Source organism: Gymnogyps californianus, chromosome 6 (assembly GCF_018139145.2).
Source record: "Gymnogyps californianus isolate 813 chromosome 6, ASM1813914v2, whole genome shotgun sequence".
NCBI classification, from domain to species: Eukaryota; Metazoa; Chordata; class Aves; order Accipitriformes; family Cathartidae; genus Gymnogyps; species Gymnogyps californianus.
The window spans coordinates 24,600,482-24,614,369 of record NC_059476.1 but is presented as its reverse complement, the minus strand read 5'-3'; the positions used below and the strand labels follow the sequence as shown (position 1 = coordinate 24,614,369).

The window sequence follows — 13,888 nt, the reverse complement described above, 5'->3', positions numbered from 1 at the left end:
CTGTACGTGAAATGTGGAAGACACTGCTTTGTGAAGATGGAGCCAGAAATCCAGCTCACTCCTAACTGAGATAGGTAACATCTGCTTAGTAAAAACCTGTAAGACTCACTAAATACTTTTGTCAGTGTGAAAAGAAGTATTGATTCTTCTAAATAGCATAACCATAAGTCATATCTAGCTAGACGAAGAAGGAGAGACAGATGACAGTTAAGAAGACATAAGGATAAAGGGGATTGCAGTTAGAGCCCCAAGACAGGACATTCTTTCCATTTTAAAAACTGAGTATTGCATCAGTAGCATTGCAGGACAATGAATGAACAAATCAGAATTCTAAAAGTGCTGAATGCAGATTTGTCCCAAACTGTATGCTCCTGTACTTGATGTTTAGCTGATTCTCACATTCTGCGAAATTCTACACATCAATAATTTTATACCTACACTTAAGAAAAAAAATGCATATCATGGATAACTTCTATATAAGACAAGTATCAGCACTTAAGTGTATAGTATGCTAGAAAACAGCAGCTGTACTTCAAAAACTCTCTGAAATACAGCTGACATGTTGAGGTCACTACCTAGGAAGAAGTTACCTTGTTCAACAGTAAAGCAAAACAGAAGCTACCAAACATTTAACAAGCTGCAGGCTGCAGAACATACTGGTCAATATGCTTGAAGCAGCATGAGAGCAACTTTGTACCAGTTTAGCATCCACAGAAGCTCTATCGAGCCAAAATGTGCATACAAACTCCTAATACGTCAGAAGCAGGAGGAACTAGCACTTTCGGTGCCATTTAATCCAGGCAGCTCTTTACATCACATACAACAAGTCCTGTTCCATCCCCAAGCCTTCCTTCTCCCACAGTATTTTATAATCATCCCCGTTCAAATATTCCAGAGGCTGTGTAGTAGGGTGCCATCTGGGATGGAAAGTTTTAAAAGCCAAGGTAGCTATCACTAGACTAGTAAGTGTATGTTCAGAAACATTCCCCAGAAATTTCTGGGCAAACTCTCCCCAACTTCAGCACAGTTGTTTCTCACAACCAAATGTAGGATAGCAGAACTTGACAGCTTTTCAAACACATAAAACTGAGTACATTAACTGTTTGATTTCTACGAAGAAAAGAGGTACACAGGTTATAAAACTCAACTTATTTTTGCAAATAATCTAAATACATGAGCTAATACATACTAATAGCTCGCCTTGTGTTTTCAATTAACATGTATTTCTACATTTTTGGTTGTTTCAGCTAGATGTTTGAATCAACTAAGTCCCAAGGTACTAGAACTTCCATGCTTAAAACTAGACATTAAAATTCCATTAGCAAAAAGGAAAAAAAATCCATACACTCCATTTGTACCGGAGACTGTAGTTGTGTCATTCCTTAACTGACACTGCATTTGGTAAAAATACCTTTCTGGGCAAAATGGGAAGAGTCTAAACAATCTCTTGCCAAGTCACAAAGTTCAAAAATTCAACAAGTTTAAGCAGATATTTAAGATCACCACTGTGATCAGCGTTTTCTAACACAAGCTTTGTGAACCACAATCTGGAAAGTCCAGTGTTTCTATTGCTAAAGAGAAAGACCTGGCTGTGTAAATCCTTAGCATGTTCAACCTGATGCACCCAACACTGGCTACATTTCAGTGCTGTGCAAATCACCCTTCCCTTCTGGAGGGGCTGCGAAGTATCTCCACTGTTACACTATTGTGCTTTTTTGTGGCACAACATGAAGTACAGCAGTTACCTGGCTACAGTTTGCTCCTCTGTAAAAATAAAAATTAAAAAAAAAAAAAAAAAAATCACATATAGTCTGTAAAGCCACATATTGTAAAGCATAAAATTAAACATAATATTTAGGATCCTGGAGAACGCTAAATTTACAAGTCTCCTGAGCAAGAAACGGAGATATTAAGCTGTTACTTTCTCACCAGGTTTAACACTTTCAGCAGTACATGTGAACCTTATTGGCCTTATGTTTGCTGTTCAGTCACACTGGACACCTGCATTGATTAAAATTTCACGGATTATTTCCAACCAACTAGACATAAAACACAGGAAGCAGCAATAGTTTCCTGAAATGTGAGATTTCACAATACATATGTTATTTGGGAAATACATCTCTGCAACAGACACAGAACAAACACTTATGTACTCCCCAGCCTCCTTGGCTCCCTCCAGTCCCTTCTCTTGCACTGGAGTATTGGTATCTAATCATCTGAGAAGGATGTTCTTGCCTAACTCGACTAACCTATTGCAAAAGAATATTTGGCTCAGCTCTTCAAGAAACAAGAGACAACTCCTCCACCTGCACAAATTAAGGGCATATAATTGACTATACATAGTCAGTACGTACGTGTGTGTATACACATACACACAGAGTACATATATATATGAACAGCATAGATACTCTTTAAACGCTAAACTAAGAATAAGATGTTCATACAAATCTAAAACTTGTTTGGACACAGAAATACACTATCCATCCAGCAGGCAAAACTACAGCAACAATGATAACTTACTTTACAGAAAGCTTGGATGTACACTGCATTTGCATTCTAAACTCTTGACAACAAGCAATATATTTTATGAGTCTGTCATTTAACTTGGACTAGATGAAGAGTTGTAATTATAAGTTCAAGCAATGTAACTCATTAAATATAAATAAATCTTCATCTGCTAACTATGGCATTTTGTTTGGCGATTGCCAAGATGATTGATTTTTCACAAATAGCCACTGTTTCACATATTACTCTTATCACAAGTTGCAGAAGTAATGAAATGAAACCAGACTGGATGAAAACAAAACAAAAAACCCAACTAAACAGAAAACCCCCATCAGTACTGAACTACCCTTCAATCATTTTTAAGAAGTCAACAAAATCAAACGTAACTGAATGATCTGGAAAACTATGTCCAATATCATGGTTATACATTACTAAGGTTCTATTGTTGCATGCATTTTTCAAAATACAGTCCTGTTTCAAGTTGGCTGCTGAACGTTAGCAGTACTGTATCTAACTATCACACAATACTGTTATCATCCCATGCTGCTGTGCACTTCAGTGGAAAAGCAACATCAAAATATCAGTGAAATCATATTATTAGTTACTGGCACAGAGACAGAGGAATATTTTGAGCCTTTGGATACTGGCATGTCTTGCTTAAAAAAAAATCCCATTATTTCTTAAAAAACATTTCATATTTTTTTCTTCTTAATTGCTGCAAAAATTTACTCATCTACATACTAGTAACTAATAGTAAAGGAAGCCAAGTTGAAAATTTCACCTTTTTTATTGCTCTATAACAGCCTCGTACTGCTGTGCAGCTGTAATGTACACTTAATATTAAATTCTTATGCTAAGTCATTTTACAGTCAGAAAGCCTTAATAAAACATGATTGGGACATTTGGGTGTCCCAATTGCATGACAGCCTGCTGTATGCCTAGTCTTCCATTTAAAAATATGATATGCTTTCGTAAGATCTAAAATGTTAGTATTTCTATAGGGTTTAATTATGCCCTTAAAAGTAAGGCCAAACAAGGCATGTTCTAAGCCTGTTCTCAGCACATCCATTTCAGTCACAAAGGAACACAGTTAAACCCCATACAACACAAGATTTGAATTTATCAAAAATCATTTATACATGTAGTTAAAACAAAACAGCAATCGTACCAGATTCATAGCATTTGAACAGCTATAAGCTCTCGACTAAGAACAGCCTTGTCTCATCCCACTTACCTATGCAACATAAATAGAAGTGAATAAGATGACAGTTACTGTTAATCATAACTTGTCTGACACTAGAAGAAACTCAGAACTATTATTCCATGATTCCAGAGTTCAGACAATTTCCCTTGCATCACTCGTCAGCAAATCACTTCAGCATATAGACCTTGAACATCAAGTAGCCTGTAGGACTGCTCACATGCTTTCCTTACTTAGGTCTTAAGTAAAGGCAATATTTGGCTAAGGAGTTACATGTTTACATACTGACTTAGAGGAGTATCTTCAGTGAAGATTTCATTCATTATGAAACTTTCAGAGTCTTCCAGAGTGACACATTCACGGGTTCCAACTTAGAAACCAAGCCTAAAAGCCTTGGCCTTATGCAAGCAAGGCAGCCGCAGAAAAAAAAAAACCTCTTCCACCACTATCCAGCTCCTTACAGAGCTGCGCTAACTCCACAAGCTCCAGTAGTGAAATACTACTGCAATTTCAAAGAGTTACCGTCTGTACTCCTCGGTCAGAAACAGTGTGAAATCTGATACACTGAGTTTTGGAGGTGGAGAGAGGAGATGGGAGAGTTGCCTTGAATGATCACTGAACTTGGAGCCTGTAATTTTAGGCATTTCTTTAGCAACTGAAGGACTGATCAAAATAACTACATGATGAAGGTTACCGGTTCACTTCACAATACCACCCCATCTTAAGATGAAGCGCTTTAGGAAGCAAAATTGGTCATAATAATTCCTTTCACTGAATGTCAAGTTAAGGGTTTGTCATTCTTCAGTTATCACTGATAAACCGACACCACCGCAGTTGCAACAGACTGCTAAGAGCCTAGCCTGTTATTATTACCCTGCTTCTCATTATTTGGGATTCATTTAAAAGTAGGTTCCAGTCATGGCACGCTACAGCGATGCTTTAAGGTTCAAACGCGGCTGCCGGAGCCCCACGACATCCGTCCTCCCACCCCCACGGGCGGGACCCCGCCGCGGAAGGTGGCCGCCCGCGCCCAGGCGCTACCTTTGACAGCGGCACCGCCGCAGAGCGACGAAACCCCCGGCCATGCCCCGGCCGCCGCCCCGCGGTTCACCTCCAGGAGCCCGGCCCAGCCCGGCGCATCGCTCCTCGGGGCTCTCGCCCGGGCAGAGGCGGGCGGCCGCGCCAGGGCTAGCCGGACGGGCGAGCCGCTGAGGACCGGCATCGCCCGGCGCCGCCACGAGCCCCCAGCCGGGGCGACCGCTGGCGGCGGTCGGCGACGCCGGCGCGCGCCCACCTGCCCGCCAGAAATAAACTCCGCGCGCCCCGGGAGCGGGTGACCCCCCCACCCGCGCGAGCGGCCCGCCGGGCTGAGGGGCCGGGAGGGAAGCGGCACGGCTCTCCCTCCTCGCCCCGGGGGCGCGGGCGTGCAGCCGCAAAACCAACTCCCGGCGGAGGGAGAGAAGGAGGGGACGAAGCCGCGCTACCCCGCACCCTAATTACACGGGTGGAAAAGGAGGGAAGAGCCGAGCTCCGGCGAAATATCGCGCCAGGCGCCCCCGCCCCGCGAGCAGGAGCGCATCAGCGCCCGCCGCCCCTTCGCCCGGGGCGCCGCGCTGGGCTGCGGGAGCCGCGTCCGGGGCTCGGCGTTACCTGAGGGTGGGCATGGCTCCCCGCCCGGCCGCCCGCGGCGGAGCCCCGCTGGCAGCGGCGTCGCCTCTCCGCCCGGCGCCCGCCGGCAGCTGCGCCCGCTGCGCCTACCGCCCCGCGCGCCGCTCGCCTCGGCCGCGACTGAGCCGCCGGCCACGGCTCGGCCGACCCACCCGCGCGCCCCCGCCCCGCCCCGCCCGCCCGCGCATCCCGCCATTGGCTGGGCGGCCGGCGGGGGCGGGCCCGGGCCCTCGGCGGCGGCAGGGCGCGAGGAGCCCCGGGAGGCGGCGGCGGCCTCGGGGGGCTGGCGACCGGCCCCGCGCCCCGGTTCGGAAGCTCACGGTACCGAGCGGCGTCGCTCGCCCGGCGCCCCCAGCTCCCTGGCCGCCATCTTTGGTACGGGCAGAGAGCACGCGCTTCCCACACACCTCCTCCTCCTGTCACCTCCCTCCCCCAGCCCGAGGAGGCAATTATGGTCGCCAGAGCTAATTAAAAAAAAAATGTTTAATCGAGGTAGCGAAGAGGTGCGGACTTCTAGCCGTACTGCCCACATTAAAGATGGCCAGCGGAGCCCCCGGCATCGCTGTCCCTCAGCTGTCACGGGGCTGTGGGAATTGCTGCGCTCCCAAGGGGACCCCAACCGCCCCCCGGCCGGGGCTGCTCCCCGGGCCAGCGGCCACGCTCCCGCCCCGGGCGTCTGCCCGCTGCCCCGCTGCCGCTCCGGTACCACTCGTCCTCCCCGGTCGCTGACTGACGCCTCCCCCGCCACGCAATTTTTTTACACACTCGACAAGAACGCATTTTCACTCTTTTTATTTGTGTTTTGGGTCAGACCTTACTGCCACCTCAGGTGACCTTCTGTGAAGCCTTCCTCCTCAGCCGCCACCGCCAAGCATCGGCACCCACAGCCAGCGAAGACCACGTCCCTGCGCAACCGGGTGCTGGGGCAGGGCTGGCTAGCCATGCGGATGTGGGCTCTCACTTTAGTTCCAGAGAGGAGATCTATTTTATTCCCGGGTTGCTGGAGCGCCTGGCAGCCACCTGCAGTACGCAGCTACCGGACATTACTCTATCTTTCCAACCTGCCAGAGGGCAAGAGTGGAGACACGGATGAGATGTGGGCCTCTCTGCCACCATTTGCAGGGAAAAAAGGGCAGCCCTTCATTGCCTAATCTGTTTCTTGTCCACCTGACATTCAAGCTGTAGGAGAAAGGAAAAGCATCGGTAAAGCCAGGTTCCTATTCTTGCTCTTCCTACCCGCTTGCTCTTCATTTGGCTGTCAAAGTTACTGCTACCCCGTGCAGATTTGGCACTTATTTTGTTAACTTACCAGCACCAGAAACACTGATTCATGAAACTGATGTCAGAAGAGGTTGTTTTTGCCAAAAGTAAATCCCACGTTGTTCTGTTAAGTACTGCTGTGTCACCTCTAATTAAATATTTAAACTTCACAACTTCCTAGTCATGTGGTTATTAGCTTTAGTTTCCCTTCCTCTCCATCTACAAAATGGGTACATTGTACTCAGAAAAATTAAAGCCAAACTTTTCAACTATTTCTGATTTTTGGGTGTCTCGGAAGAGACAACGCCAAAATTTGAGAGGTTCATGATGCTCAAGGACCTATAGTGTCACATGAAGATAACAGGAATATTTATGTTCAATACCTGATGTAGGACAGACTTCCTAGGTTCTCTAAACTGGACACTCAAAAATTAATCACCACTTACAAAATTCTCGTTATTAAAGTGTGTCAGGGGTCTTAAAAAGTCAGACTAATTGGAGTGGGAAATGCATCCATCCCCTTACTGTTGCAACACACAGTACAACAGGTCCCCAAATTCCGATGGAGGACTTTGAACTCTAATAAAATGTAAAAACTATGTTTGGATATATAATGGCTGTATCCTCTGATCCATGTTGAACAATAGATTATTCCTAGTTTAACCATTTCAGTGCCTAATAGTGAAACCTCTGTTTTGTAACTGAAAATGGGGGAGGGAGGGAGAATCCCATCACAGGCAAATATAACAATAGTAGTAACACAGCTTGGTCTTGTTGGTCCCATGACTGTATTTTAAATAATAAATCCATTTTAAAAGAAATCAAGTTGTAGATTCCCTCATAAATAATTGCCTGGCTTTAATAAGCACTTAAGATTATGTAAAGGAAAATAGATATAATACGTTAACATGATCTATATTTATAGTAATTTGTAACATTCAACCACATATTATGAATATTAAGCTGCAGAGTCCAAACGAGGTACCATCAAATGTTTCTAACTTTTTACCAGTTCAGCAAGATAGGATCAAAAGAGTGTTTTTCTAAAAAATTAAACAGCCTTTCATGAAATAGCATGTACGACACCTCAACAGCATTTGTCAATAGCACTTTATAAACTTCCAACTATTCCCAAGTGTCCAATTATCTTGCTTGTACTATCACATACCCACAGGTTCTACTGTTACTGACATCTTTGACGCATCACCGACCACTACAGGGTTTTTTGGTCATTTGCCAGGGAACTTCTAGACGTCCTGACACATAAGTGGAGCAACAGCAACCAGGGTATCCCTAGAAAAATGGTCATTTATCACTTATGGTCATTCATAGATTAACTTTATGATGCTTGTGCCACAAGTTCGACTGGTAGTCACATCACATATGTGCTAGGCAGCCAGCCTGAGTTTGCTCAGCCTCCCTGACACCTTCCAAACTTGCTCTGCTTGCGTGGGGCAGCTGACCTGTGCCTTCACATGTGTTTTGGCTTCAGAAATCCCTGAGGGAAATACGGAATTCACAGTTTTTGCATCTAAAAATATATAATACCTGACGGGGTCTAACCACAATTTCTCTCGACTGCTTCTATTACTATACAGTAAGGAAGAGATCTTCATGACCATATGAATTCGTCTACATATGATGAACAACTATTCCTCAGATGATTTCACTAAAACGCTTCCTTCCAAGCACAGTATGAATTAAAAATGAACTGCGCCCCTACCTGATATAACAACAGGTAAGCACGTGAGAACTTTTAAAATTGCACTTTATTGAAGTAATCCATTAAACTATACATTTTATACATTTGTAACTTGTATATCCAAGATATAGGCAATCTAGGCCTTAGCCTTGGACTAATGTGTTATATTTTACACCACAAATATTTGGTATAAATTGTCCAGTTTACAATACATAAACAAAAAGTTCTCCATTAACCCCCATATTTCACTCAATTTCTTCTAAGTACAAAACTAAAGTTAATCTTAGATAAGCTGCCCACTCTTCTATCTTTGCAAGACAGAAGGATGATCTTTTACATAATAGCTTCAGCAAACATTATAAAACGGGACTAGCAAGCAGGAAGTCCACAAATTCTCTTTCAATAACAGCATTTTGCAGACCTTGCATATATTTTCTACTAGAACAGTCATTGTTTTGAAAACTTTTCTACAGAGAATTTTGTATTTTGTAACATAAAATAAGATATATTTTTGTCTTCTATGGATCTACTAGCAAAGTATTAAAAAGATTTTTTATTATTTTAAAATTCCATAGCATTATCCCATTTCTTTTAATGCAGCTTCACAGACCATATAGCTGTAAGAGCAAAGGAAAGTCTATAAATCTAAGTCTTCATCATATTGAAGACAGCTATATTTTTTTCTGTCTTATTCTAGTCAAATAGCCTAGCCCTTGAGACAGTTACAACTGTTTTGTACCACTGAATGTACAAGGAAAAAAAAAACCCACAAAAATCTTTCACTGTAAATGAAATCCCCAGGTAGCATAAAGCTAGCAAGTAGCTTTATGTTACCGTATCCTTCAAGCGTGGAACAGCTTTGACTGTGGTCAAACAATCATTACAGAAATTATTACAGTTCAAAAATGGAAAAAACCCCTTTCCCTTCACAGAATTCTGAGTCATACCAAAAGACTTCTCTCCTTCACATAAAATGCTTTTATATTTATTATATGAATAATATTAGTATGTAAATTGAAATTATTTAAGAAGCAATTTATGTAAATAAAAAATGAACAGCCTTGAGAAAACATAGTGTTCCCACTGTATCTGCAAGTTCAATTTACTTGTTTCAAGAAGATAAGGTTTTCCAATACATTGCCAGCAAATACTAATTAATGACCTTTAGATAGCAACCCATTCCCTGCTTCTGAAACTGGGTTTGTGAAATATTTGTGTACCATGCCTGTGTAAGTAACTACTCAAATTCAATATCACAACCTTGAATCAGAAGCCAGAGTTTTGCTTCAAACATTTCCACATGAAATATACCTTAGCAACAACAGAGTAAGACAAGATCTTGTTCTACAGAAAGCACATTTCACACTATTGCATTGACACCGCATTCAACTACTTCTGCGTTCACTCAAGTCTCCTTTCCGGGCATCTTCCTTGTCTGTTTATAAGTAATATTAGTAGATCCAATTAGATGAGTAATTCTACACAAGCTGTTTCATTAGCTGAAAAAGAAGGAACTCGCAAATCTCAGAAAAATTCACAGGAACTTCAAGATTCATGATTAAACGGGCATATTTGCACTGGCTCCCCTCCCACAGGTAATCAAGCATGCAAGCAGCTCTAGGGACAAGACTAGTCCTGTTGGCTTCAGGGAGGCAGCACACCAAGTCAGAGGCGTACGTTTCTGCAGGATATCAGCAAAGACTATTATGTCTAAACTATCGTTGTTCATCAGTATGACTCTTCTGGCCAGATGGGCTGCAGGTAACGTCAGTAACGAAAGGAAGAGACACCAGCCATGCTCGTGGTCCAGAGCAGGAAGAGCCTTCCCACGACCTCCTCTTTCCTCAGGTTACATAATCCTTCCCGTAAAGCAAGGAATTACTTTAATTAAAAGGGTGAAAACATTGTAACAAGCTTCTCCAATACAAGAACACAAAACCGTGGAAATATGACACACGCTGTGAGAAATCCCACAGGATTACATCAAAGGCCAGGTGAAGACACGTGTCAATCTAAACGGTAATTTGAGAGTTACATATCTGAACAATGGAAACGAGCACCTGAACCGTAAGAGCAAGGTATTTTCCATGCTGCAAGTCATTCCGGTTTTGGATATATTTCTGTCAACACAACTTTGAAAGGAAGGTTGCTGCCTGTTGTTACATCCTAAATAAAGCAAAATTAGCAAAGTCTGTTGCTAGTGTCTTTAAAAGTATTTGTTTGTCTGCTTTCTACAGGGGTCTAAATACCCATCTGAAGAAAAAGTCTATTGCTTTTATTCTTCTGGGAGCAAACACAGCAAGGTGCTTGAGTTTCAGATCTTTCTTTCTACTAAGAGGCCATTAAGAGTACTGACATGGAAAAAGTTACCCATATTTGCAGATAAGAGAAATTGGAAAGTGAGAAAAGTATAAGCCATGAAGACAGAAACTGAAATGAATACAAGTGAGACGAAGGTGAAATTAAAAAAAAAAAAAAAAGCCAGAGATAATAAAAGAAAGAAAAAAGATTTACTAAATTCTAACTGAAAGCTTTGTCACAGCTAGTTTAAAATATTCAGAATCTTCTTTCATTTGTAGAGAGCTGATGAAGGAATAAGCTAGATTAAAAAACAGCTTGTTAAGAAAATTAAAAATGCATGAAATTAGCAATATTTTTTACAGTCACCAGTATCAAGCTGTCTAAAATCTAGTGGAATAGTAATGACAAAGGACTGCTTTTGATAACAATTACCCACAGAGTGTTTGATAATTTATTCTGAAAAGGAAGAGATGTCTAATACTAACAGAAGAAGAGGAATATTGTACTTTGTACTTTTAGTAGAAAGTACTTGTCAAATTCAATGCTTACATTGTCTTCATGTAGATAAACTGATTTGTCCAAACAGCCAGCCACATCATGACTATTCAATCAATACAGCAGCTGCAGAACGGCCAGAAGGCCATAATGCAGCAGAGGGGACTTCACAGCGGAGGATTTCACAAGTTTGTTCATTTTTTTCTTCTGCATGCATGCATATTTATATACGGACATGTATATATAAGCTCAAACATTTCTACGGAGAATGTCCAAATTCTTTCATAACTGTACCAGTCTGTTAACAGAAGTCTGGTTGCGGTTTTCACAGACTTCCAAGACAAAACTGAACAAAATATAAAAGGACACAAAACCTTAGTAATTCTGCTCTAAAGTAACGCCTCATGATGTTTCTAGTAAGTTGATGCTACCACTCAGTGACAAGCCATTTGCAGTTTTGCAAGCCTATTTTCTGTTCAAACAGTACAGTTTACACACACAATGATATTTTATTTCACACAGCAGAGATGTAGTCAGAAGCCTGAAACAACACAGCACGCATTAATGGCCTTGCCTAAAGCCGGTTGGTTTTAGTGGGGATTTGCACCCGTCAATAAAGACAATGCAAAACCTGCCGCCCAGCAGATTAATGTCAGCACAACACATTGTTGAGCTGGGAATGCTAGTTTGGGTCTCGGGCTTTGTGTTCTGCTCACTGGGTGGCAAAAGCTGGCCATCCTATATTGCTTTCAAACAACTTTAGCTGAACCCGGTCAGCTTTGCCTACCTCATGAGGGAGCAATATTTGCTTTCCTTTGCCTGAAAGGATCAAAAGGGGCTAAAAAACCCATATGTATCCATGAAACCTCCCTGATGCCACTTTGAGAGAGAAAATGATGAAAAAAATATAGGGGAAGGGAACATTTGTTATTGTTGACAAGGTATGGCTTATATTACAGAGTGGAATCTAAATTTTTAATGTCATTTTTTATATTAAAATAGTTTTCATGGTAGCTACAGGGAAGATTCAGGTTCGTATCGTATGGAAGAATAAGTAAGGTACAAGACCATCCTTGTCGAGTTCATTAGACACGGTCTTCTGAAGAGGCTGGAGAGTCTCAGATGTAGATGTCGAGAACAAGGAGTTCTCCTCTATTCTTGGTAAAACAAATATGAAGTTATGATCTCCCAAAACTTTCAAGTGATTTTTCACTTCTTTTCTAATCTGTAGGCTGTTTCCAATACTCCTGAGCATATGTAGCAGTGCTTTGCATTAACAACCGAACTTTGTTACAAATACAACAAAGTCAGGGAACCTCGACCATTCTAGTACCTTCCGTACTGGCTTTTAACATGGGACAAAGTCCCGCAGCAGCACTCAGCCAAACACGTTCTTGCCACTACGTTCAAATGAGTGCAGAGGTCTGCCAAATCTAATCCAACCACCTCACCCGTTTCATGAGTCCAACCTGCAGCCCACAGCACACATTAACTTTATTTGATCACCAGTTAATTATGGCATTTCTCCTCTTATGAAACAGCTGGAGCCTAGTTTACACTTCACATTGAAATAACTTGAAACAGAATTAGAGGAAACAAATTCTAACAACGTTCCTCATGTTTTATTTATCACACCTTACAAAAGTATTATTTTCAGTTTATGTAGTTGTTATTGGAGCATGTCACTGTGGCCTTTCATTCCATTCTAAACATCCTTTACATTTTTAACTCAGTACTCCAATAATGTTTCAAATTTTTGATTTTTCATGTTTAGGCTTGAAGCAGGTAAAATGCCGTTTCCTCTAATAAGCTCTATAAACAGAAACATTGCAATTGCCAGTTTCTTGCCCCACCTTGCTTTAAGGCCCATGGAAATAACCGTTGCTTTTTAATTACAACCTTACACTACTGCCTGCCATTTATTTGCTTTCAGAGCTCAGTTACATTTTTCCTCTTCCACTATCTGTCACTGAGCTTGTCAACTATTATTAGACTTGAAAAGTCACTCAGCTGCCAAAGGAGCAAGTACCCTGACTTTGACAAATTTAATAGGATTAGTTCTTTCAGTAAGGACATCAGTACTGAAAGGGACTGTTCTCACCTCAGTACTAAAGTACATCTCTTTTATGCTATATTTAAGCAAGTTATTAGTTATCGCCAAGGTAATTTGGGACCTTTCAAGCCTTATGTCATTAACCCTCTTCATATACTGAATACTTGGAAGGAGATCAGCTATCTTACAATTATATTAACGTCTGAATAATCCCGAGAAAACAAACCAGAAACTGCACCAACAAAAGCTCCGCTATAGCTCTCTCAGCACTCATTTTGACCATGCTTCCTGCATTGAGAAACCTTATATTTTTCTGCTATGACATTTAAAAATAAATCACTTGTTTCTGTGCAGGTCATCAGTCAAATGGGATTCAGTCAGTGATACTATATAGCGATCACACAAATACAGAAGTACAGCAAATGGTACAGATTATCTCAATATGAAAACATTTAAAAATATTCCACGTGTCCTGAAGAAAATGTATCTGTTAACGAGGATTTTTAGATAACTAAATTCCTGCCTAACGGGGACAGAGACCCCCTCAAGGGTATTAATCGGGGTTTTCAGAGGGTATTTGCAAGAACGAAGAACACGGGGTGACAACCCAAGCTGTGTTTCAATACCGGGAGCCGTAGCTGCAGGCAGTACTCAGTCTCACCGCACGACCCCATCCAGGTGCTCGGAACCTCATTTGCACTAA

At 42.1% G+C, this 13,888-nt stretch overlaps 1 protein-coding gene across 2 annotated transcripts in view; it reads right to left on the bottom strand.

Moving 5' to 3' along the window:
• ADK (adenosine kinase) overlaps positions 1 to 13,888 on the bottom strand; it is a 302,396-nt gene that overhangs the window by 287,942 nt on the left and 566 nt on the right. Inside the window, exon 1 of one of the 2 annotated variants that reach the window (XM_050899226.1) lies at positions 5,357 to 5,409. The exons of the other annotated variant lie outside the window; for it this stretch is intronic. Coding sequence (XP_050755183.1) covers positions 5,357 to 5,370 — 14 coding nt within the window. The 5' untranslated portion in view covers positions 5,371 to 5,409. Of the gene's footprint in view, positions 1 to 5,356; positions 5,410 to 13,888 lie in introns of those variants that run through there. 2 annotated transcript variants of the gene reach the window in all.